We start from the raw sequence: 23471 nt of genomic DNA, 5'->3' as shown, positions 1-23471 counted from the left end.
ATGGCCCAGACAAATGATATTTTTCCAGTAATTATAACAAAATACAGTTTAAAAATATCCTACAAGCCAGATGTCTTTACTCAACCCTGGTTAATATAGTAGTCTTATATTATACATGTTTTTATTATTATTACTGAGATAATAATACAAAATGTGAGCCTGGTGTGTGTTTTTTTTTGTAAAGATTGTGACGTCTTAAAGGTTAAGTTTCAAGGTGGAGAGACAGGAATTCCTAATGGCAGAGGAAGAAAAAGATTGAAGGAAGTATGTGTCTGTTTTCAGAAAATGTGAGTCACTGCTTTCTTACTCTGAAAACAGTTTGTAATTGGCTTATGTAGGTGACTATGTATGAGAGAATCAAACAAAAAGTGAGATGAAAGCAATCTTTAAATAAGTAAAAGTAATCATGTCTACTTTATATCAAAATTCCTGTTTTTTCTTTCTGTTGTTTTCCTCTTCCTCCTTTCTCCCTCTCTATTTTATAGAGGGGCTTAGAAATAAACATTGAATAAATGAAATTAGAAAAGACCATAAACTTAAAATATAAATGACTACAGAATTGGGAAGCATGGAATAGCTTATTTTATAAATTATTTTAAAGGAAACCTTTTATCTATCTGTTTTGTCTTACAATATTTTATACTGAACTCCGAAAATTGAGCAGTGAAAACTCAACTAGGTTTTTCTCTATGTGCATTTTGCTTCTCTCTCTTAAAATGGAGCCCATCCTTAACAAAAAACAAAACTAAAAGGATATTCCAGTACAGCCATGAGCATTGGTGCTACACATCAGGTCGGTTTATGGCAGTCGATTTGGCTCCCTCAGAAGCACACACAAAATCTTAAATCTATGACCGAATGAGTTTTCCAAGACTGAAAAAATAACAATGAATTGGGAAGAAACTCAAAGCATTTAAAAATTATTTCAGTAGATAGTGAAAAGAAGGATATATTGAAGGAATATACATATTTGAATGTGTTCATGATTTACTTCATCCTTTTGCTCTATTAAAATTCCTGACATTTTGTCAAATAATGTTAATGAATTATAAGAAAGTCCAGTTTCTGCCTTTTTAACTCAAAGATAATGGTAAAAATAAACAAACACAGAAAGATTCTGGTGTCCATCACCCTCATTCGATGCCAGCTGTGAACAACTGCTTCCTATTGAAATATCCCCTTGTCTTTCAGTCTTAACCATCATCCCTAATAATCAGTGATGCTTATTTTTCTCTTATTTTTTATGTGACCTATCAATGGTTCATATAAATCGAGCCAGTATAACTTTAGAAAAATATTGGAGTGTAGTTAATTTACAATGTTGTGTTCGTTTCAAGTGTATTGTATAAGTTTTATAAAGCAAGCTTTGCTTTTATTTTAATTCTCTCTTGTTGTTCAGTCAGTAAGTCATGTCCCACTCTTTGCAACCCCGTGAACTGCAGCACTCCAGGCTTCCCTGTCTTTTACTATCTCCCAGATTCTCTCTGCCTTGTTCAGTTATCTGGATTCCATTCAGAATAGCTCCATAAATGGATTGCAGATGTGGGATCTGCCCTCATCTTCAGCATTCACTGAGACAACTTGTATGCAGGCAGAACTGCAGATCATCTGTTCCAACTTCCCCAGCTTAGTCTATGTAAGTCCATGGGTAAGATTTTCCCACACTCCTCACATCACCATTCTGAAAGTCCAGCCTCCCTCAGAACCTTAAGAGTGGGTATTTGAGGTGCCTTGGAAAGACATCGTTATTTATCTTCATCCATCAGTTAACCCATCACCACATATATGAGCGCCAAGGAGAATAAGAGTTCTGAGAATTAGGAGCATAATAATAATAACAATAAATAACGTGGTTGAGAGCCAAAAAGTCTAGAATACACTGATGGTAGCTAAAACAAACGAAGCTGACTCATAATTGCCAACTGGACCAATTCAGTGGCAAATAGAGCCTGCTGATGAGTTGACAGGAACACTGTTTTCCTGGTCACCAGGTGATGTGTTGAAGAGTAAGGTACACAGTGGTGAATTTTTACTCTCTTAGAAACTGTTTTGGTACAGCTACTTTTAGTAGAAGTTGAGCCTGGAGAGAGCTGAGAAGATTCTGTAGATCAGTGCTTCTCAAACTTTACCTTGTACATGAATCACTAGGGATTCCATTCAAGTACAGATTCTGATTCACTTGGTCTGGGGTCTGGCTAAGAATCTGCCTTTCTAGCAAACTCCCAAATGAAGCCAGTATTCTTGGTGTTAGGGAGCTTACTTTGAGTAGCAAGAATTTGGAGCCCTTGGCATGGAATCCACTGGATGAGCAGATGGAGAGATGAGGAACGGATGGGACTGTGAGAAGAGAGGACAGGTGTGGATCTTGTTGAGACAAGCAAGATGTGGAAGACTTTCCTCCTTATCATGTAGAATCCCTTCCTCTAGACTTGGGAAGTTGTTGAGATTGTTGTTCAGTTGCTAAGGCATGTCCAACTCTGCAACCCCGTGGCCTGCAGCAGGCCAGGCTTCCCTGTCCTTCACTATCTCCCGGAGTTTGCTTAAACTCATATCCATTGAGTCAGTGACACCATCCAACCACGTCATCCTCTGTCGCCCCCTTTTCTTCTTGCCCTCAGCCTTTCCTAGCATCAGGGTCTTTTCCAGTGAGTCACCTCTTCGCATCAGGTAGCCAAAATGTTGGAGCTTCAGCATCAGTCCTTCCAGTGAATATTCGGGACTGATTTTCCTTAGGATTGACTGGTTTGATCTCTTTGCTGTCCAAGGGACTATCAAGAATCTTCTCCTGCACCACAGTTTGAAAGCATGAATTCTTCAGCATTCAGCCTGCTTTATGGTTCAACTCTCACATCCATACATGTCTACTGCAAAGACCATAGCTTTGACTATAGACACCTGTACTACAGAGCAACCCACGTAGCCCTGCATCACATAAGCTGCTTCCTGTACACAGACAGTGGGCAGCACTTGTTAATTAGATGAACTGGCTAAGTAGGCCTAGGTTGGTTAAATGAGCTCATGACACATTAGATACCATATAAACTACTTCAGTACCAAAGATATCTAACTAGAAAGCCTAGGTGGCCTGACCTTTGTGATCTGTCACTTAATCTTCCAGGACTCTGCTTATCTTCTTGTCCAGTAGTTAGTTTATCCAGTCCTGTGAGTCCAGCACTCTCAAGAAGATGTTGGCTCCCCTATGTTTATTTTCAGTACTGTTATCTCACCTTGTTACTCAACCACCCTGGGGTTGACTCCCCCAAAACACAGTGAAACCAATCTACTGGCACAGGTTGCATAAGGGAGAGTAAAACCTTTGTTGCAGGCCAGGCAAAGAGAACCAGCAGCTCATGCTGAGAAGACCCCAGCTCTCCAGCTGCTTTCACCAGAAGGTTTTTAACAACAGTGTGAGGCTAAGGGTCTCAGGGTGCATGATCACCTTGTGCTCAATTCTCTGATCCATTGACGGTGAGGTAACAGGGTGATGTTTTCAGGAATCTCAGTCATGAGCCTTCTGGTTTCAGCAGGTCTGGGTTATACATTCTTGTGGCCAGCATGTAGTTAACTTTTTCTACATGGTGGGGTTTTAGTAACTGCAAGACAAGTCAAGGACATATTTCAGAATATTATATAAAGCCCTTGAGAAGAAACTGAAGGTGTTTTAATGGCTAAACCATTATTTGTTCTTTTCTGTTTTCATTTGTTTCTGTATATTCTGATTTCTTTGATTAAATTTGCTGTAAGCTTCCTTAAAATCAAGAGGTGGGAGGGCACACCAAGATCTAGCCCCAGAAATGCCCCTCAGAGCAGTGCTTGACTTCCACATGAGCTTCAATTTCAGTTTTCTGGCTGCCTGCTTGGTATTTCCACTTGCACATCTAATAGGCGTCTGAGACTTACATGACATGCCTTTCCACATCCTTTTCATCTCCCCGCGAATGTCCCCAGATTAATTAATAGCAACACTTCAACCCAGGTGATTAAGTGAAAAAACTGGAATGGAGATTATTTCCCACCATTTCCCATTTTTCTCCTCTATCCCATAAGCAAATCTTGTCTCCTTGTCCAAAATCCATCCGGAACGTGCAAAGGTCTCTTCCTCAGTGACCACTCTATTTCCAGCCACCACTGTCTCTCTGCCCTGCTACCATGTCTCCTAACTTGTCTCCCAGCCTCAACTCACCCTCACTCACCTACTTTCTTTAAAGGAGCTGAAATCACTGGCTTAACATTTGGGGAGTCTTATTTTATTTTTTATTCAGAAACAAAAATTTGACCTTAACCTTGACCACATATTTTTCAGCCCTTCTCCTGAGGTAGTTTGAGTTTTCTGATATGATTACTTTAATGGAAGAAAGGGTACAATGGAAGGGGGAAAAATGTGTGTGTGTGTATGTGTGTGTGTGTGTGTGTGTGTGTGAGAAAGAGAGAGAGAGTTGCACCATAAAAATTGCTGAGTGCCAAAGAATTTATGCTTTCGAACTGTGGTGCTGGAGAAGACTCTTGACAGTCCCTTGGACTGCAAGACGATCAAACCAGTCAATCCTAAAGGCAATCAACACTGAATATTCAATGGAAGGACTGAAGCTGAAGCTCCAATAATTTAGCCACCTGATTCAGAGAGCCAACTCATTAGAAACGACTCTGATGCTGGGAAAGATTGAAGACAGAAGGAGAAGGGGATGACAGAGGATGAGATTGTTAGCATCACCAACTCAATGGACATGAAGTTGAGCAAACTCTGGGAGATGGTGAAGGATAAGGAAGCCTGGCGTGCTGCAGTCTGTGGAGTTAACAAAGCTGGACATGACTTACAGACAGAATAACAACATATATGATGGATGTTTTTTAAGGGCAATATGCATGACTAGCATGGTGAGCTAGGATGTCACTCCTGTGTCTATAGGAAAGTCAGCCTATGGCTTAGTTACCAGTATCATTGTTGTCCAATGATATGACAGACCCTGCCATAGCTGTTTAGGACCCAAGGTGCTACTCAGAAGCAACAAACTTTAACATTTGCATTATCTATTGAGCTAAAAGTTTTCAGGTAAGGTTGAAGACTCCTTTATTTTACTCCCTGTCCAATCTCATTCTTCACTTCTCCCTAAAAGACAACCAGTATTTTGAATGCTGTACTAGTTTATATATATATATGTATATGTATATCATTTTACCATGTACCCACATAGACTAGGGTCTCAGACGGCCCACCCCACCCTGTCCACCTACTTTGTTCATGGGGGTCCTGTGTTTTCCAGGATCTCAGGAACTCCTCCATCCCTCTGCAGAGATCCTGAGCTATATATGGACCAGACCTGGGTAGCCGAGAAAGATTCCTGGATATCTGTTTTAAAGTTTAAAAGATGAGAGAGCTGCACACAAAAATCAAACAGAGAGACCTTTATTTACTGAGGAACCAAATAACTTTATGTGAAGAACTTGTAAAACTGCAAAAAAAAAAAAAAAAAAACTTAGGTGAACTTTTTCTGCAAGGGCAACACTGTGGTCTGCATGGCAGGCAAGGTGACCTTGGGCAGTCACCCGGGACTCAGGGGAAAGTCCAGTCCAGGCTCGTTCCTCCTTGTCACTGGTGTCCAGGGTGAGCTTGTCAAAAGCGTACTCTGCCAGACCGCCTTCTGGCGCCCCCATCTTGCACACGTTGGTGAGATGGTCCGCCAGCTCCTTGATGAACTCGAGCTGCTGGTCCAAGTGGCGCGTCTCCAGGAAGTGGCACAGGTGGGCGTCGCTGCTCTCGGTGGCCAGGTGGTGCAGGTCGAGCAGGCTCTGGCTGACTCTCTTCTCCAGGTGCAGGGCGTCCTGCGTGGCTTGGAGGCCGCTCTCCCGCTCTTGGGTCTCGGGCATCCTGGTGTCCAGGAAGGAGACGCGGCCCCCACGCTGGTCCTGCAGGAACATCAGGCTCTCGGCCGTCTCGCTGTGCTCCTGGGAGCGGAGCAGGAAGACGCGGGAGAAGTGCTCCAGGGCCATGTCGTGGTGCTGGTGCAGGGAGCAGACCCTGGCCAGGCACTGGAAGGAGGCGTGGAGCTCCAGGGTGGCGCGGCTGTTGGCCGCGGCCTCGCACTCGGGGCGGTAGTGGTAGCGCCCCTGCCAGGCCGCTGCGGGCAACATGGCGGGCAGTGGCAAGACCATCCGGAAGGCGTCTCGGATGAGGGAGGTGCGGCGAGGGCAGCAGCGGGATGGGCAGCAGCGGGTGCGGAGGTGCTGGCCGCCTCCTCGGAGCCTTCTCACGGTGACCCATGACGGCGGCCAGAGGCGGGCTCTGGGCCCCGGGGCAGGTGGCTGGGTGCGGGCTCTGGGATGGACAGGAAATGGTGACCGTTAGTGCAGGGTGAGCGCCTGGGCTTTAGGTCCCTTAAGGAAGAGGTCACCAGGTGGGCGGGGCCTGTGGGCGGGGCAAGAGCGCTGAGTTCGTTCCATCAAAGCCTGGGTGAGGCAGGAATGCTTTGACCTGAGCACCTGATGCCTCTTAAGTTTTAAATTTTGCATTAATAATAATTTGAAAGAACTTTTTCTCATTGTCTAATTCAGCATCCTCCAACATTTTTGAAACTTGGGACTGGTTTCCTGGAGGACAATTTTTCTCTTGGAGGGAGAGTATGTTTTCAGGATTATTCTAAGGAGAGCACAACCTAGATCCCTCAGGTGCACAGTTCACAGTAGGGTCTGTTCTCCTATAAGAATCTAATGCCACTGCTGATGTGACAGGAGGTAGCACCCATGTGACAATATGAACAATCGGGAGCGAGTGTCAATACAGGTGAAGGTTTATGTGCCCACAACTCACTTGTTGCTGTGTGGAGCCATTCCCAACAGGGTGTTGGGGAGACCTGCTCTGATTGTTTTCTTCTATAGTATGTTTCCTTATTTGAAGGTTTAATGGTATTCTCTTCAGCTTTATATATCTGGGGGTTTTGCTCCAGAAATCGTTTGTTTTATTCATCATGATCTTCTCTTTTACTTGCATACCTTTCTTCGTGTAAACTTAGGAATAAAGGGCTCATTTGATTTGCCTGGCTAATTAGCATGGATCAGCTCTAGAGCTAGGACGCCTATTTCATGTACAGTCTCAATTGTATTGGAGGGCAGAGTGTGTCAGTTATTCAGTGACCTTCTCCTTTGGGGAATGCATGGCATAAAGAACTCAGGTAGGCTAAGGACCCTCACTATCACCCATTGATACCTACCTAAGTGGCTATGGAGTCATCCATGGTATGAAACAGCATCTGGGCTGCTGTCTGTAGTGAGGGGTGAAAGGTAACTGTGGAATTTGATACTGATGGATCCAACACCAGGAGAGTTGGCTTGCTCCTTCCCCTGACTGCTTTTAGCCAGGCAGGCTAACTGAGGAAAACTGTCCAAAAAGCTTTTGGTTTTTGTATTGCCTCCAGGATGCAGGAGAAAGGGTCCCCATATTTCCAAAGGTAAGCTTAGTAGGCCTGGAATGTTAAATGTTTTACACTGTTCTCTCTTCCAAATGCGAGGAAAATGGTTACATTCAGTTCCCAGGAGTGAAGCAAAACTTTAGAAAAATCACAGAAGGGATAAAGGCCGGAGGGGACACTCCAATCATTTCTTTGACTTAGCTCTTATGGCAACTGCACTGCCCTTCTATGTCATATTCCAGACTATATGTCCAGGATCTGTAATGTTAATGTTGATCGATTGATCTATTTATTCGTCTGTCCATGCATCCAACTATCTGTGCATCTATCTGTACGAAGTCTTAGTTGCAGCACGTGGGATCTTAGATTTTTGTTGTGCCATAGAGGATCTCTAGTGACATGCAAAGTCTTACTGGTTGCAGCATGTGGGATCTAGTTCCCTGAGGAAGAGTCAAACCCGGGCTGCCTGTATTTGGAACTTGGAGCCTTAACTAGTGAACCACCAGGGAAGTCCTAGGATCTGTAATGTTAAACCCATACCTTTTGAATTTCTTGTTAGGGTTTGAGTGAATAATTTCTGCTGAGGAAAAAGAATCATAAAAAATGAGTTTGTACTTTGTGGCTAAGTGCTTCTGGGTGTATGATGACATGGATATAAAATATTATATCCTTCTAATTATATAAATGTCACAAGGGAAAGCTGGGGGTGGGGGAAGCATTTGTGGAACATGCTTTCCTTGCTCTTTGCCATTGCTGGGCTGATTGAAAGTTAAACTATTTGAATATTGAAAACTGTAAATCTTCATAGGCTTCCATAGTGGCTTAGTGGTTAAAAAAAAACAAACAAACAACACCTTCCTGCCAATGCAGGAGATACAGGAAATGAGCAGGTTTGATCCCTGGGTTGGAAATATCCCCTGGAGGAGGAAATGGCCACCTGCTCCAGTATTCTTACCTGGGAAATCCCGTGGATAGAGGAGCCTAGCAGGCTCAGTCCATGGGGTCACAAAGAGTTGGACATAACTTAGTGACTAAACAACAATACATCTTGATAAGTGATGGTTTTTGCCTATTGGGATCTCTGGAAAAAGGGAGGCAACATGAAAGAGAAGCAGTCTCCAACTGGAGATACAATTTTAGAGTTTTTAAATACAGTTTTTAATTTTTAAAATTAATTTTATTGAAATATAGTTGATTTACAATGTTTTGTTAGTTCCAGGTGATGAGCAAAATGATTTATTTATATACATACACATATCCACTCTTTTTTAGATTATTTTCTCATGTAGGTTATCACAGAGTTTTGAGTAGAGTTCCCTATACTATACAGTAGAGCCTTGTTGGTTATCTCTCTTATGTAGTATATAGTGTGTGTATGTTAACATCCCAGTCTCCTGACTTATCCCTGTCCCCCACATTTCCCTTTTGGTAACCATAAGTTTGTTTTATATATGTAAGTCTCTTTCTGTTTGGGGAATAAGTTAATTTGTACCTTTTTTAAGAAAAAAATAAGATTCTACATATGAATGATAACATATGACATTTATCTAGGTTCATCTTTGTTGCTGCAAATGGCATTATTTTGTTCTTTTGTTTTCTGACCAAGTAATATATTTCATTGTGGGCTTCCCTGTTGGCTCAGCCTTAAAGAATCAGCCAGCCAATGCAGGAGACATGGATTTGATCCCTGGGTGGAGAAGATCCCTTGAACAAGGAAATGGCAACCCACTCCAGGATTCGTGCCTGGGAAATCCAATGGACAGAGGAGCTTGGCAGGCTACAGTCCATGGGGTCGTAAAGAGTCTTTACATGAGTTAGCAACTAAACAACAATGGCAACAACAATATTTCATTTTATATATGTACCACATCTTCCCTATCCATTCTTCTGTTGATGGATATATTGTTGCTTCCATGTCATGGCTGTTAGGTTACTTCCATGTCCTGCTTCAGTGAACAATGAGGTGCATGTGTCCTTTTGGATTATGGCTTTCTCCAATGCCTGCTCAGGAGTGGGACTGCTGGATCATATGGTAGTTCCTACCTTAAGTTTTTAAGGAACCTTCATACTGTTCTCCATAGTGGCTATACCATTTACATTCCCACCAACAGTGTAGGGGGTTTCTCTTGTCTCTATATCCTCTCTAGCATTTATTGTGTGTATACTTTTTGTTCATGGCCATTCTGGGTGATGGCCATTTTTGTTGATGGCCAGTATGAGGTCAAAATGGTCAAAACTACCTCCTTGTAGTTTTGATTTGCATTTATCTGCTATTTAGTGGTGTTGAGCATCTTTTCGTGCGCTTTGTGATTTTTGGCCATCTATATGTCTTCTTTGAAGAAATGTCAATTTAGATCTTCTGCTCATTGTTTGCTTTTTTGACATATAGCTGCATGAGCTGATTGTATATTTTGGAGATTAGTCTCTTGTTGCTCATTTCATTTGAAAATATTTTACCCTATTCTGTGCGCTGCCTTTTTAAAATTTTTTGATGATTTCCTTTGCCCTGCAGAAGCTTATAAGTTTAATTAGGTCCTCTTTGTTTATTTTGATTTTTATTATTCTAGAAAATGGATCAAAAAATATATTACTGTGAGTTATGTCATAGAGTGTTCTGCCTAGGTTTTCCTGGAAGAGTTATATAGTGTCCAGTCTTACATTTAGGTCTTTGATCCATTTCAAGTTTATTTTTGTGTATGATGTTAGAGAATGTTTTAATGTAATTCTTTTATATGTAGCTGTCCAGTTTTCCTTGGAACCGCATATTGAAGATGCTGTCTTTTCTACATTGTATATTCTTGCCTCCTTTGTGGTAAATAAATTGACCATAGCTGTGTGAGTTTAAATGAAGTTTTCAGTTGTTAGTGAGCTCTTACGAAATCAGATGTCTGACCCTTAAAAGTTGAAGATTTTCCCACCTGGCATGTCGATTTTTTAGTGGGTCAGTTTCAACCGTAAGACTGATAAGCAAATGTACTTAGGAAAACTCTGCCATTGTAGTGTAACAACAGCCAGGTGTAACAGCACCCCAGTGACAGGCTGTCATCAAATGAGCATGGCTGTGTTCCAATACAATTGTATTTAGGGCTGTTGAAATTTGAATTTTAGAAAATTTTTTTTCTAAAAAAAAATTACTGCTCTTTTAGCATTTTCCAATCATTTGGAAATACAAAATTCATTTTCAGCTTGTGGGCTGTACATAAATAGACGGCGGGTCAGATTCAGGTTGTAAGCCATTGTTTGCTAACCTCTGTTTCAGAAAACATGTATACTTTTAAAACTGTAGAAATGAATTACTACAACCAAATAAAAATTTACAATTGAAACTGATGAATGTAGTAAAGAATCACAGATGGGACATCATCATGCAGCTTAATATACTCCACACGGTTCCAAATCCTTATCTGACTCTCAGTTTATATACAGCTGTGTCAATACCAGTTGCCGCTGGAGAATTTGTTCTCAAATTGAAAAATTATTCCACAAGATTTAAGGCCTACCAAGTCAAAAAAAATAGAGTCTAACTCAGTGGGCTTTTCTGTAGAATGAGACACAGTTCTAGATAAATATTGAGATTGCTGTAATAAATTTGTTTGCAGGAAGAAAGTAAGACATATGTAATTGTGTTAAATCATTTCATGATAATTGCTTGACATTTGTAATTTATCGAGTTTATAGTTTTGAATTGTATATGATTTGATGTTCAATAATTTCATTTGTGAATTTTACAGAGAATGACTTTGCCTTTTTTTTTGTATTTATTATGACTTGAAAAATAAGTACTACAGTGATAACCAAATAACTCAAAATGGATCAACAGGCCTAGTGGTAAAGTACAAAATTGGAGGTATTCTTACCTCTCCAGACTGGAAAAGGTGCTAAAATTAGGAGATTCACTGTTATGAAAGCATGTGGAGAGAAAGCCAAGGCATCCCTGTGCAACAGAGAGATGAAACAAAGGAATGTCACAAGGGTTCCAAATCCTATATGCAGGAAATAGGCTACAACTACTCAGATACAAACATATGCTACCCTTTAAGAAAAATGAAGAATAGCTTTTTTTTTTTTTTCTAATTTTATTTTATTTTTAAACTTTACATAATTGTATTAGTTTTGCCAAATATCAAAATGAATCCGCCACAGGTATACATGTGTTCCCCATCCTGAACCCTCCTCCCTCCTCCCTCCCCATACCATCCCTCTGGGTCGTCCCAGTGCACTAGCCCCAAGCATCCAGTATCGTGCATCAAACCTGGACTGGCAACTCGTTTCTTACATGATATTTTACATGTTTCAATGCCATTCTCCCAGATCTTCCCACCCTCTCCCTCTCCCACAGAGTCCATAAGACTGTTCTATACATCAGTGTCTCTTTTGCTGTCTCGTACACAGGGTTATTGTTACCATCTTTCTAAATTCCATATATATGCGTTAGTATACTGTATTTATGTTTTTCCTTCTGGCTTACTTCACTCTGTATAATAGGCTCCAGTTTCATCCACCTCATTAGAACTGATTCAAATGTATTCTTTTTAATGGCTGAGTAATACTCCATTGTGTATATGTACCACAGCTTTCTTATCCATTCATCTGCTGATGGACATCTAGGTTGCTTACATGTCCTGGCTATTATAAACAGTGCTGTGATGAACATTGGGGTACACGTGTGTGTCCCTTTCCCTTCTGGTTTCCTCGGTGTGTATGCCCAGCAGTGGGATTGCTGGATCATAAATATACAGCAACTCCTACAGCTCAACTCCAGAAAAATAAACGACCCAATCAAAAAATGGGCCAAAGAACTAAATAGACATTTCTCCAAAGAAGACATACAGATGGCTAACAAACACATGAAAAGATGCTCAACATCACTCATTATCAGAGAAATGCAAATCAAAACCACTATGAGGTACCATTTCACACCAGTCAGAATGGCTGCGATCCAAAAGTCTACAAATAATAAATGCTGGAGAGGGTGTGGAGAAAAGGGAACCCTCTTACACTGTTGGTGGGAATGCAAACTAGTACAGCCACTATGGAGAACAGTGTGGAGATTCCTTAAAACTGGAAGAATAGCTTTAAGAGAAGAATCTTGGGCTTGGAGCATGGAGCCTTCAGCACAGAAGGGGAAATCTTGACCCACAAAAAATTCCTCCTAGGCCTGGCAGCCTAATGAAATATCCATACTGGGCTTTGAAATCGCCTGGAATCAGTGACCTCTTTGTTCTTCTGTTTGTTTGTTTGTTTGTTGTTTTTTTTTTCCATTTTGGAATAGGAACATCTAAAGCTCTTAGACTTGATTTGTTCCAGCACTGTTTTTTGAAAAGACGTAACCTGTTTTCTGGGCTTCCCTGGTGGCTTAATGGTAAAGAATCTACCTGCCAATATAGGAGACACAGGTTTGATCCCTGGTCTGGGAAGATCCCCTGGAGAAGGAAACTGCAACCCACTCCAGCATTCTTGCTGGGGAAATCCCATGGAACAGAGGAGCCTGGTAGGCTACAGTCCATGGGGTCGCAAAAGAGTCAAGAACAGCTAAACGACAACAACTTGTTTTCTAGTTTTACAGGTACAGAGATGGACAAGTATGTTGTTCTAAGATGGATCATACGCAGAGTCTCACTCTGATTTACATAATGCTGATAATTAGATTTTGAATTTCTAAACTCATATTTATATGAATTTTTGGACTTGGTTTACACTGTAAAGGATTAAGATTCAATGGGATGTTGGGATGGATGAACATATTTTGCATGTGGGGTAAATGTGAATTTTGGGGGCCAGAGGGAAGAAAGACTATGGTAAGCTGAAAAATACACTACCAAAAAATATTTACATATGAATCTCTTAAACCCATGAATGTAATCTTATATGGCAAAACTAAGACTGTCTTTAGATGTGGTTACTTTTAATATCTTGAGATGGGAATATTATGCTGGATTATCTAGGTGGGCTCTAAATGCAGTCAGACACAACCACTTAAGAGGGACATAGAGGTTTCACACTCAGAGAGGAAAATGTAATGGGCAGATAGAAAAAAGATTTGAAGATGATGGCCTTAAAGACTGGAGGGATGCAGACAGAAGCCAAGGAAAGCTAGCAGCAAACAGAAAGTGGAAGGAGAAAGGAAGATTCTCCCCTGGATGCTCCGGAGGATATGTATCATATCTGACACTTTGATTTGGGCCGAATGAACATATTTTGGTGCTTCTGGCCTCCGGACCTCTAAGAGAATAAGTATGTGGTTTTTGTTTTATGGTGGGAGTGGGGCGGGCGGTCATCAATTCAAGGCAATTTGTTACCACAGCCCTGGGAGATTATTTAAAGTAGAAGCAATCTAAATGCCCGTCAAATGACGAATGGATATAAAAAATATGATATAACCATCTAACAAAATATTATTAATAAAAAGAATAAAGTAATAATGTGTTCTGCAAAATGAATGGACCTTGAAAATATGCTAAGTGAAAGAAGCCAAAAAGGAACAGATTGTACAGTTCCATTCCTATGCAATGTACAGAACAGACAAATCTGTAATACACAGAAAGCAAATTAGTAATTGACTAAGATCAGGCAGGTAGGAATATTGGGAAATGCTAGCTAAGTGGAGTGGAGTTTATTTGGGGGACAGTGAAGATATTCTAAAATTTCTGATGGATGTATAACTATGGATATACTAAAAGTTCTTGGATATAAATTCAGAGGGTGAATTATATGGTATATGAATCATACCACAGTAAATTCATTGTTTCCAAAGAAGGCTCTACAGTGTGCTGAGAAAAAGGCATGAAATTACATTGAGAAAGACAAGTCCCACGATCTTCAATGTCAAGCTAGAGACCTAGGAGTGCTGACGGTATAGTTCCAGTTCAAGTCCAAAGGCCTCAGTTCCAATGTAAGGGTCAGCAATCTCAATACCCAGTAGAAGCTAATGGTTCAGTTCAAGTCCAAAAGAAAGAAAAATCCCCCCTCATTTAAAGAAGGGTCAGCTGTTTTGTTCTAGTCAGACTTTCAATTGATTGGATGAGGCTCACCACCATTAGGGAAGTCAGTCTGTTTTCTTTATTTATTCTACTGATTCAAAGGTTAATCTTATCCAGAAACACCCTCAGGAACACACTCATAATAATATTTGCCCAAATATCTGGGCATCCCTTGGTCCAGTCAAGTTGACAAATAAAATTAAACATTATGTAAGTCCTTTATCACAGATACATATTGTAATGTTTTTCCCATTTGCAGTGTCTTTTAGTTTTTAATTTTAATTATCTATTTGATCACCTTTTTTCTTTTCAGTTGTGTGTATTTAAGATCAGCATGTTCATTCCTGCAAAAATAAGGCAGTAGCCTTTTCCCAATAGCCTTGGGAAATGCTAGCTAAGTGGAATAAGGTTGATGTGGGGGACAGAGAAAATATTCCAAAATTCATTATAATACATTTTTTGGGGGGATTTTGAGAGAAATTATGTTAAATCTGTGAACTCTTTGGGGGACTTTAACATATTTACAATATTAAATATTCCCATAAATGAACAACAGATGTCTTCTCACTCGTGTTGATCTAGTTTAAATTATTTTAGCAATGTTTGTGGTTTTCACCGTAAAAGACTTGCATCTTCTTGGTTAAACTTATTCTTAAGTATTTTCTTCTTCCTGATGCTCTTAGTGGAGTTGTTTTCTTAATTTCATTTTCAGATTATTCATTGATCAGGTATACAATAGAATTTATTTTTGTGTGTTGAAGCTGTGCTCTGCAATTTTCCTGAACTTATTACTCCTAATTTGTTTTTTGCCTTTGGGATTCTCTTTATATAAGGTTGTGTCATCTGTGAATAATTTTACTCCTTCCATTTCAATTAGAATGTCTTTTTCTCCTTGCCTACATGCTAAGGCTAGAATGTCTGGTTCAATGGAAACAGCAAAAGCAGGCATCCTTTTCTTTTTCCTGACCTTAAAGGGGAAGCTTTTGTTCTTTCACCTTTGAGTATGGTGTTAGCTTTGAGTTTTTCAGAACTGCCCTTGATCATATTGAGGAAGTTCCCTTTTCTTTATAGCTTGTGGAATGTTTTAATGCTGAAATGGTATTTGATTTTGCAAAAGATTTTTGTGTGTCTGTTGAAATGATTGTGTGCTTTTTCTCATAATCATTCTGTTAATAAGAGTAGTTGATTTTTGTGTATAGAACCAACCTGGCATTCCTAGGGAAAATTCTACTTGGCCACGATATATAATACTTTTAATATGCCGCTGCATTCAGTTTGCTAATACTCTTTGAGTGTTTTATATCTGTACTCATAGGGGATATTGTTCTATACTTTTCTTTTGATGTCAGTATCTGACTTTGGTATCAGTTAATACTGATCTTATTGAATAAGTTAAGAAGTGTTCCTTTTATTTTTTGGAAGAATTTAGGAAGAATTAGTATTCTTTATTTTTTTTTTACTTTTTTAAAATTTTGATTTATTTGTTTTAATTGGAGGCTAATTACTTTACAATATTGCAGTGGTTTTAGCCATACATTGACATGAATCAGCCATGGGTGTACATGTCTTCCCCATCCTAAACCCCCCTCCCATGTCCCTCCCCATCCCATCCCTCTGGGTCATCCTAGTGCACCAGCCCTGAGCACCCGCTCGCCTGCATCGAACCTGGACTGGCGATCTGTTCCACATATGATAATATACATGTTTCAATGCTATTCTCTCAGATCATCTCACCGTCACCTTCTCCCACAGAGTCCAAAACACTGTTCTATACATCTGTGTCTCTTTTGTTTCTTTTGCATTTATCTCTGCCCTAATTTTCATGATTTCTTTCCTTCTACTAACCCTGGGGTTCTTCATTTCTTCCTTTCCTAGTTGCTTTTGGTGTACAGTTAGGTTATTTATTTGACTTTTTTCTTGTTTCTTGAGGTAAGCCTGTATTGCTATGAACCTTCCCCTTAGCACTGCTTTTACAGTTTCCCATAGATTTTGGGTTGTTGTATTTTCATTCATTTCTATGCATACTTTTATTTCTTTTTTGATTTCTTCTGTGATTTGTTGGTTATTCAGAAGCATGTTGTTTAGCCTCCAGTGTTGGAATTTTTAATAGTTTTTTTTTCCTGTAATTGACAGCTAATCTTACTGCATTGTGGTCAGAAAAGATGATTGGAATGATTTCAATTTTTTTGAATTTACCAAGGCTAGATTTTATGGCTCAGGATCTGATCTATCCTGGAGAAGGTTCCATGTGCACTTGAGAAAAAGGTGAAATTCATTGTTTTGTAGTGAAATGTCCTATAGATATCAGTTATGTCTAACTGGTCCGTTGTGTCATTTAAAGTTTGTGTTTCCTTGTTAATTTTCTGTTTAGTTGATCTATCCATAGGTGTGACTGGGGTATTAAAGTCTCCCACTATTATTGTGTTATTGTTAATTTCCCCTTTCATACTTGTTAGCATTTGTCTTACATGTTGCAGTGCTCCTAGGTTGGGCAAGTATTTGTTTATACTTGTTACATATTCTTCTTGGATTGATCCCTTGATCGTTATGTAGTGTCCTTCTTTGTCTCTTTTCACAGCCTTTATTTTGAAGTCTATTTCATCTGATATGAGTATTGCTACTCCTGCTTTTTTTTGGTCTCCATTTGTGTGAAATATCTTTTTCCAGCCCTTCACTTTCTTCTTTAAGTGTTAGATAGGATTCATCCTGGACTTTTCTTTGTTGAGAAGGTATTTATTACTGATTCAATCTCTTTACTTGTTATTGGTCTTTGCAGATTATTTCTTAAGTTTTGGTAGTTTTTGTGTCTAGCAATTTGTGTTTCAACTAGGTTATCACATTTCTTGACACAATTTTTCTTTGCATTTTTATATACTTTATTTTTTGTAAAATCAGTAGTAATGTCCCCATATTCATTCCACGTTTTAGTTCCTTGTTTTACTTCTTTAGTATAACCTAAAGCTTGTTACTGGAGAAGGCGATGGCACCCCACTCCAGTACTCTTGCCTGGAAAATCCCATGGATGGAGGAGCCTGGTGGGCTGCAGTCCACGGGGTCACTAAGAGTCGGACACGACTGAGCGACTTCACTTTCACTTTTCACTTTCATGCATTGGAGAAGGAAATGGCAACCCACTCCAGTGTTCTTGCCTGGAGAATCCCAGGGACAGGGGAGCCTGGTGGGCTGCTGTCTATGGGGTCGCACAGAGTCGGACACGACTGAAGTGACTTAGCATAGCATAGCATAGCAAAGCTTGTTACTGTTGTTGATATTTTTAAGGAAAGAACTATCAGTTTCATTGATTTGCTACTTTGTTTTCCCATTCTCTACTTCATATATCTCCATTCTAATCGTTTTTATTTCCTTCTTTGTGCTACTTCATCTAGTTTCTTAAGATGTAAAGTAATATTTGAAATCTTTCTTTATAAGTTTAGGCTCTTATAGTAATAAATATTCCTCTAAGCAAGGCTTTACATGCATCCCTTTCAATTAAGTAATTAGTAACAAGGGAAGACTTACTTCTGCTGTTTATTTTCTGTGTATCTTATTTTTGTTCTTCATTCCCTCTATTGGTAACTTCTTTCAAGTTTGATTTTTTTGTAGTGAACCATTCTGATTCCCTCTCATTCATTTTCTGTGTATATTTTTATTTACTTTTTAAATGATTACCGTGCAGATTGCATGTAATATCTTCAGTGTAGAGCAATGTGTTTTGAATTAGTAGTAAATTAGTTTCAAGTGTACAAAGTATGCCACTACACAGCTCCATACTTCCCCCTTTATGTTGTCAGAAATTACATATTAAATATATATATGTAATGTTCACATTAGTATACATTAATGACAAATATTCATGACTTTTTAAATATCCTAGATGATAAAAGAGGAGTTCTCAGTGAAATATACAATAATAGTGGCTTTTATATTTATTTATGTAGTTACTTTTAACAATATTCTTTATTTCTTCATATGAGTTCTTGTTACTATCTATAAATAAACAAATAAAGATATACTCAGCTCCATTAGTAATTAGAGAAATTTTTAAAAAATCACAATAAAGTACTACTTAGGACCTAGTAGAATGGCTATGATTTAAAGTAAATAGGCAGGTTTGTGTATTGCCAAAACATTACAGAAATTGGACCTTCACACATTGCTAATGGAAATGAGAAATTATGCGGACACTTTGGAAAACAGAATTGCAGTTTCTTTTTTTTTTTAATTTATTTTTTAATTGAAGGATAATCGCTTTACAGAATTTTGTTGTTTTCTGTCAAACCTCAACATGAATCAGCCATACGGATACCTGTGTCCCCTCCTTCTTGAACCTCCCTCCCATCTCCCTCCCCATTCCACCCCTCTTGATTGATACAGAGCCCCTGTTTGCATTCCCTGAGATATACAGCAAATTGCCATTGGTTATCTGTTTTACATAGGGTACTGTAAGTTTCCGTGTTACTCTCTCCATACATCTCACCCTCTCCTCCTTTCTCCCTGTGTCCATCAGTCTATTCTTTATGTCAGTTTCTCCATTGTTGCCCTGCATAAATTGTTCGGTACCATCTTTCTAGATTCCATATATATGTGTTAGTATATTTATCTTTCTCTTTCTGACTTCACTCTGTATAGGCTCTAGGTTCATCCACCTCATTAGAACTGACTCAAATGTGTTCCTTTTTATGGCTGAGTAATATTACATGGTGTATATGTACCACAACTTCTTTATACAGTCATCTGTCAATGGACATCTAGGTGGCTTCCATGTTCTAGCTATTGTAAATAGTGCTGCAGTGAACAATGGGATACATGTGTCTTTTTCAATTTTGGTTTCCTCAGGGTCGGAATTCCCTAGTGGCTCAGATGGTAAAGAGTATGCCTGCCATATGGGAGACCCGAGTTCGATCCCTGGGTCGAGAAGATCCCCTGCAGAAGGATATGGCAACCCCTCCAATATTCTTGCCTGGGAAATCCCATCGACTGTAGCCTGCCAAGCTCCTCCGTCCATGGGGTCACAAAGAGTCGGACACAACTGAGCGACTTCACTTCACTTTCTTTCCTCAGGGTATATGCCTAAGCGTGGGATTGCTGGGTCTTATGGTAGTTTTATTCCTAGTTTTTAAAGAAATCTTGATACCATTTTCCATAGTGGCTGTATCAATTTGCATCCCCACCAGTAGTGCAAGAGGGTTCCCTTTTCTCCACACCCTCTCCAGCATTTATTGTTTGAAGACTTTTTGATGATGGCCATTCTGACCTGTGTGAGGTGATACATGATTGTAGTTTTGATTTGCATTTCTCTGATAATGAGCAATGTTGACCATCTTTTCACGTGTTTGTTACCCATCTGTATGTCTTCTTTGGAGAAATGTCTGGTTAGGTCTTTTTCCCATTTTTTGGTTGCATTGTTTGTTTTTCTGGTATTGAGTTGTATGAGCTGCTTGTATATTTTGGAAATTAATCCTTTGTCAGTTGTTTCATTGGCTATTATTTTCTCCCATTCTGAGAAAATCGGTTGTCTTTTCACCTTGTTTATAGTTTCCTTTGCTGTGTAAAAGCTTTTAATTTTAACTAGGTCCCACTTGTTTATGTTTATTTAGATTGGCAGTTTCTCATGAAGTTAAATATATGTTTACCATATGCCATTGCAATATCAGTCCTAAAGTATCTTGCCAGGAGAAGTTAAAACATTCTTTTTAAATTTGTATATGAATGTTCACAGTAGCAATATTCCCTAAAGACTATAAGTAAAACAACTCAAATGTCTTCCAACTGGTGTATGAACAGAAGTAGTATATCTATGGAGTAGAATAGTATTCAGTAATAAAAAGGAATGAAGTAGCAACATATAACACAGGTAAACCGCAAAAACACTATGCCTAATGAAAGAAATCCAACAGAAAAGTATGCGTATTGTATGTTTCCATTTATAGTAAATTTCTTGAAAAGGCAGATGTCTAGAAACCAAAACTAAACCAGTATTTACCAGGGTCTATCTGGGGATAGTATTTCAGAGAGACTGTAAATGGGCATGAGGTATTTGGGGTGTAATGAAAATATTCTAAAATTAGTTGTGATGATGGTTGTACAGCTCTGTAAATATATTAAAGTCGTTGAATTGGGTGATTTCAGCATCACTATCAAAGTAAGAAACCCCAAGGACATGTCTCTCCATAGAAACACCCATTGGATAGAGATGATTGGGAGCCTGGGAACAGTGACATAATGAATAATTCATAATAAATGTTTTTATATACTTCAATTTCTGAATCTTATGGATGTTTTCCTACTTCTAAAACTTAACACAAAGAAATTCACTCTTCCAGGGAAGGAAAAAAAGTACAGATAACTCTATCAGGAAGCCTAATTTTGACTTAAAAGTAAAGTGTGCCAGGTGAGGATTAAGAGACCTATGTGTTAGTGAGCACCAAGTATGAAATAAGTCATTCAGGGCTGGAAACAACAGAGAACATGGACGCAGGGTCTAAACACCTGAAAGAAACATACAAACACCACGTATAAACCTATCGATTAAAAAAAACCAAAACAGGGATAATGCCATTCATCCTACAGGAATATTGCCTAAATGAAATCACGTATGTAGTATTGATTACATATCTCAAGGAAATGTGATGGCAACACAGCAGACAATAGGCAGTTCATCCCTTCTGAAGCCAGATAATTCTAGCCTCCATTCACCAGGGCTGCTCTTCACTTTGAACTTGTCAAAGAGGGATTTGGCCAAGCTGACTTCTGGACCCCCCCATCGTGCTACCCAGAATTAAGCAGTAACATTTCACACAAAGTGAAAACCCCCTTCATTTCAACCCTTGCCCAACCCCATCCCCTTCACTTTTTCCCCAGATCAACCCCAATCATGATTTTCAGGCCATGTTTTGATACTTTAACTCTGCTCAGGCATCCACACTCACCAGGGCCCCAGACCACGCCCCACCCAACATTGTTTTACTAGGGGAGGATTGATTTTGTGTTTTCCATGGTCCCATGGAACACCTTCCCTCTCCATCAGTGGAGATCCTAAGCTGCATGTGGACAGGGCCTGGGTAGCTGGAGAGACTCTTGTACACCTGTTTTAAAGTTTAAAAGTGAGAGATTTGCACATACAAATTAGAGACGTTTATTTATGCATCAACTATTAACTTTATTTGAAGAACCAATAACTTTATGTGAAGAACTGCCAAAACTGCAAGAAAAAAACTTCAGTGAAGTTTTTCTGCAAGGGCAATACTGCAGACTTCATGGCAGGCAGGGTGACCTTGGGCAGTCACCCGGGACTCAGGGGAAAGTCCAGTCTAGGATCAGTCCTCCTTGTCGCCGTCGCCCAAGGTGAGCTTGTCAGAGAAGTACCCTGCCAGGCTGCCTTCCGGGGACCCCACGTTGCTCAGCTTGCTGACATGGTCTCCCAGCTCCTTGATGAACTTGACCTGCTGGTCCAGGTAGCCGGTCTCTAGGAAGTCGCACAGATGGGCGTCGCTGCTGTCGGTGGCCAGCTTGTGCAGGTCGAGCAGGCTCTGGTTGACGCACTTCTCCAGGTGCAGGGTGTCTTGCATGGCCTGGAGTGCACTCTCCCACTGCTGGGTCTCGGGCTTTCTGATGTCGAGGAAGGAGACGCGGCCCCCACGCCGGTTCTGCAGGAACATCAGGCTCTCGGCTGTTTTGCTGTGCTCGTGAGAGCGGAGCAGGAAGAAGCGGTGGAAGTGCTTCAAGGCCACATCATCACGGTCGAGGTAGAAGGCCAGGGCCAGGCACTGGAAGGAGGCGTGGAATTCCAGGGCGGCGTGGCTGTTGAGCGCGGCCTCACACTCAAGGCGGTAGTTCTGACGAACCTGTGAGGGCGGTGTGGGCATCATGGTGGGCAGCTCCAAGGCCCAGGGAATGGCGGCTCGGTCAGCGGGGGCACGGGCCTGGCATCGGCGGGGGCGCAAGCGCCAGCGGCCTCCTCGGAGCCTTCCCATGGTGGACGATGTGATGGCCCGAGGCGGGCTCCGGGCCAGACGACAGGTGGCTGGGTGCGGGCTCTGGGATGGATGGGTAATGGCGTCTGTTGGGCCGGGTCAGTGCCTGAGCTTGAGATTGGTTAAGGAAGAGGTCACGTGGGTGGGCGGGATCCGTGGGCAGGCGGGGTCTATGGTCTTGACCCTCCTTCTTTCTGCCTGGTGACGTAATGGCTGTTGAGAAGGGACTATAAGACAATTTCAGCAATCAGCTCCTGGGAAATAACCCAGAAAAGCTCCACTCCTTGTCTCTCTCCAGGTCCTTCTCACCTCTCTACTTTCTGATTCAAGTGAAATAGTCAGACTACAGTGTGTAGAAACTAGTCTCCTGAGGGGCTGATGAGAGGCTGGATAACGTGTCATTTATGTGTGGAAGAAGCCCCTTCGGGGTGGGCTTTGACCAATGAGAAGTGGGGGTTGGAGAGAGCCTGTAAGATAAATACCAATGCCACCCTCTTCCACACTGCCAAGTGACCTGAGGAGTGCTTTCAGATTCTAAACCTCTAGACAAGCCTGTTCAGTGAATGATCTGCTGAGTCTTTGTGGCTCATTAGGAAGCAGTGGCCAGCGTGATAAACACATAGGATTACATTTCTTCACATCTTTCCGTGCCTGATGTTTCCTTTTTCTCATCCTTATTGCTGTGAGTTCACACATTCTAACAAAATCAGCATCTTAACAGCATTTAAGCTGAGTCTCAGTCTCTGTTTTCTAAAAATCAAGGCTCAAACTCCTGTGTTCGTCATTCTGGGAATCTGTTATATGCCTTGTTAAATATTATTTCATTTTCTCATATATTTTATACCTATTAGTTCTTTGAGAATTTCCTCGCTGTTCCTTTACTAGCTGCTTGTCATTTCTGTCCTCCCTTGGTCCTATAGTATTGCGGCAGGATTGTTTTGATTACTTAACCATCACTCTAATTTGCTATTCAGCAGTGCCTATTCTATTATTCTATTTATTGTACTTTTTATTCCAACAATTAGTATTTTCATTTTCCTGATCTCTAGTTTATTTCTATTGATGAAATATAAATATGTGTGTGTGTGTGTGTGTATATATATGTGTGTATATAT

At 40.4% G+C, this 23471-nt stretch overlaps 2 protein-coding genes across 2 annotated transcripts; both read right to left on the bottom strand.

The window, feature by feature from the left end:
• Window positions 1-5429: 5429 nt before the first annotated feature.
• LOC101907711 (ferritin heavy chain-like) lies at window positions 5430-6478 on the bottom strand. Its single transcript, XM_059883845.1, has 2 exons — window positions 5545-6478; window positions 5430-5450 (listed from the first exon to the last, which is right to left on the bottom strand). The coding sequence occupies exons 1-2, from the start codon at window positions 6148-6150 to the stop codon at window positions 5430-5432; spliced, it is 627 nt and encodes a 208-aa protein (XP_059739828.1). The 5' UTR covers window positions 6151-6478.
• A 15046-nt stretch (window positions 6479-21524) lies between these two features.
• On the bottom strand, window positions 21525-22465 carry LOC101905830 (ferritin heavy chain-like). The gene has a single exon (XM_059883818.1). The coding sequence runs from the start codon at window positions 22354-22356 to the stop codon at window positions 21700-21702; it is 657 nt and encodes a 218-aa protein (XP_059739801.1). The 5' UTR covers window positions 22357-22465; the 3' UTR covers window positions 21525-21699.
• Window positions 22466-23471: the final 1006 nt, after the last annotated feature.

The sequence above is a fragment of the Bos taurus genome, chromosome X (genome assembly GCF_002263795.3).
Source record: "Bos taurus isolate L1 Dominette 01449 registration number 42190680 breed Hereford chromosome X, ARS-UCD2.0, whole genome shotgun sequence".
In the NCBI taxonomy this organism is placed as follows: domain Eukaryota; kingdom Metazoa; phylum Chordata; class Mammalia; order Artiodactyla; family Bovidae; genus Bos; species Bos taurus.
The sequence above is the reverse complement of the archived record's forward strand: the minus strand, read 5'-3'. Positions and strand labels throughout refer to the sequence as shown.

What these genes read in the sequence shown, in the direction of transcription:
- LOC101907711 (XM_059883845.1), bottom strand. Translation starts at nt 6,150, where the DNA reads ATGGTCTTGCCACTGCCCGCCATGTTGCCCGCAGCGGCCTGGCAGGGG. An exon ending in GACTTTCCCCTGAGTCCCGG is followed by an intron (nt 5,451 to 5,544) that starts GTGACTGCCCAA and finishes TTTTTTTTGCAG; the next exon opens with TTTTACAAGTTCTTCACATA.
- LOC101905830 (XM_059883818.1), bottom strand. Translation starts at nt 22,356, where the DNA reads ATGGGAAGGCTCCGAGGAGGCCGCTGGCGCTTGCGCCCCCGCCGATGC.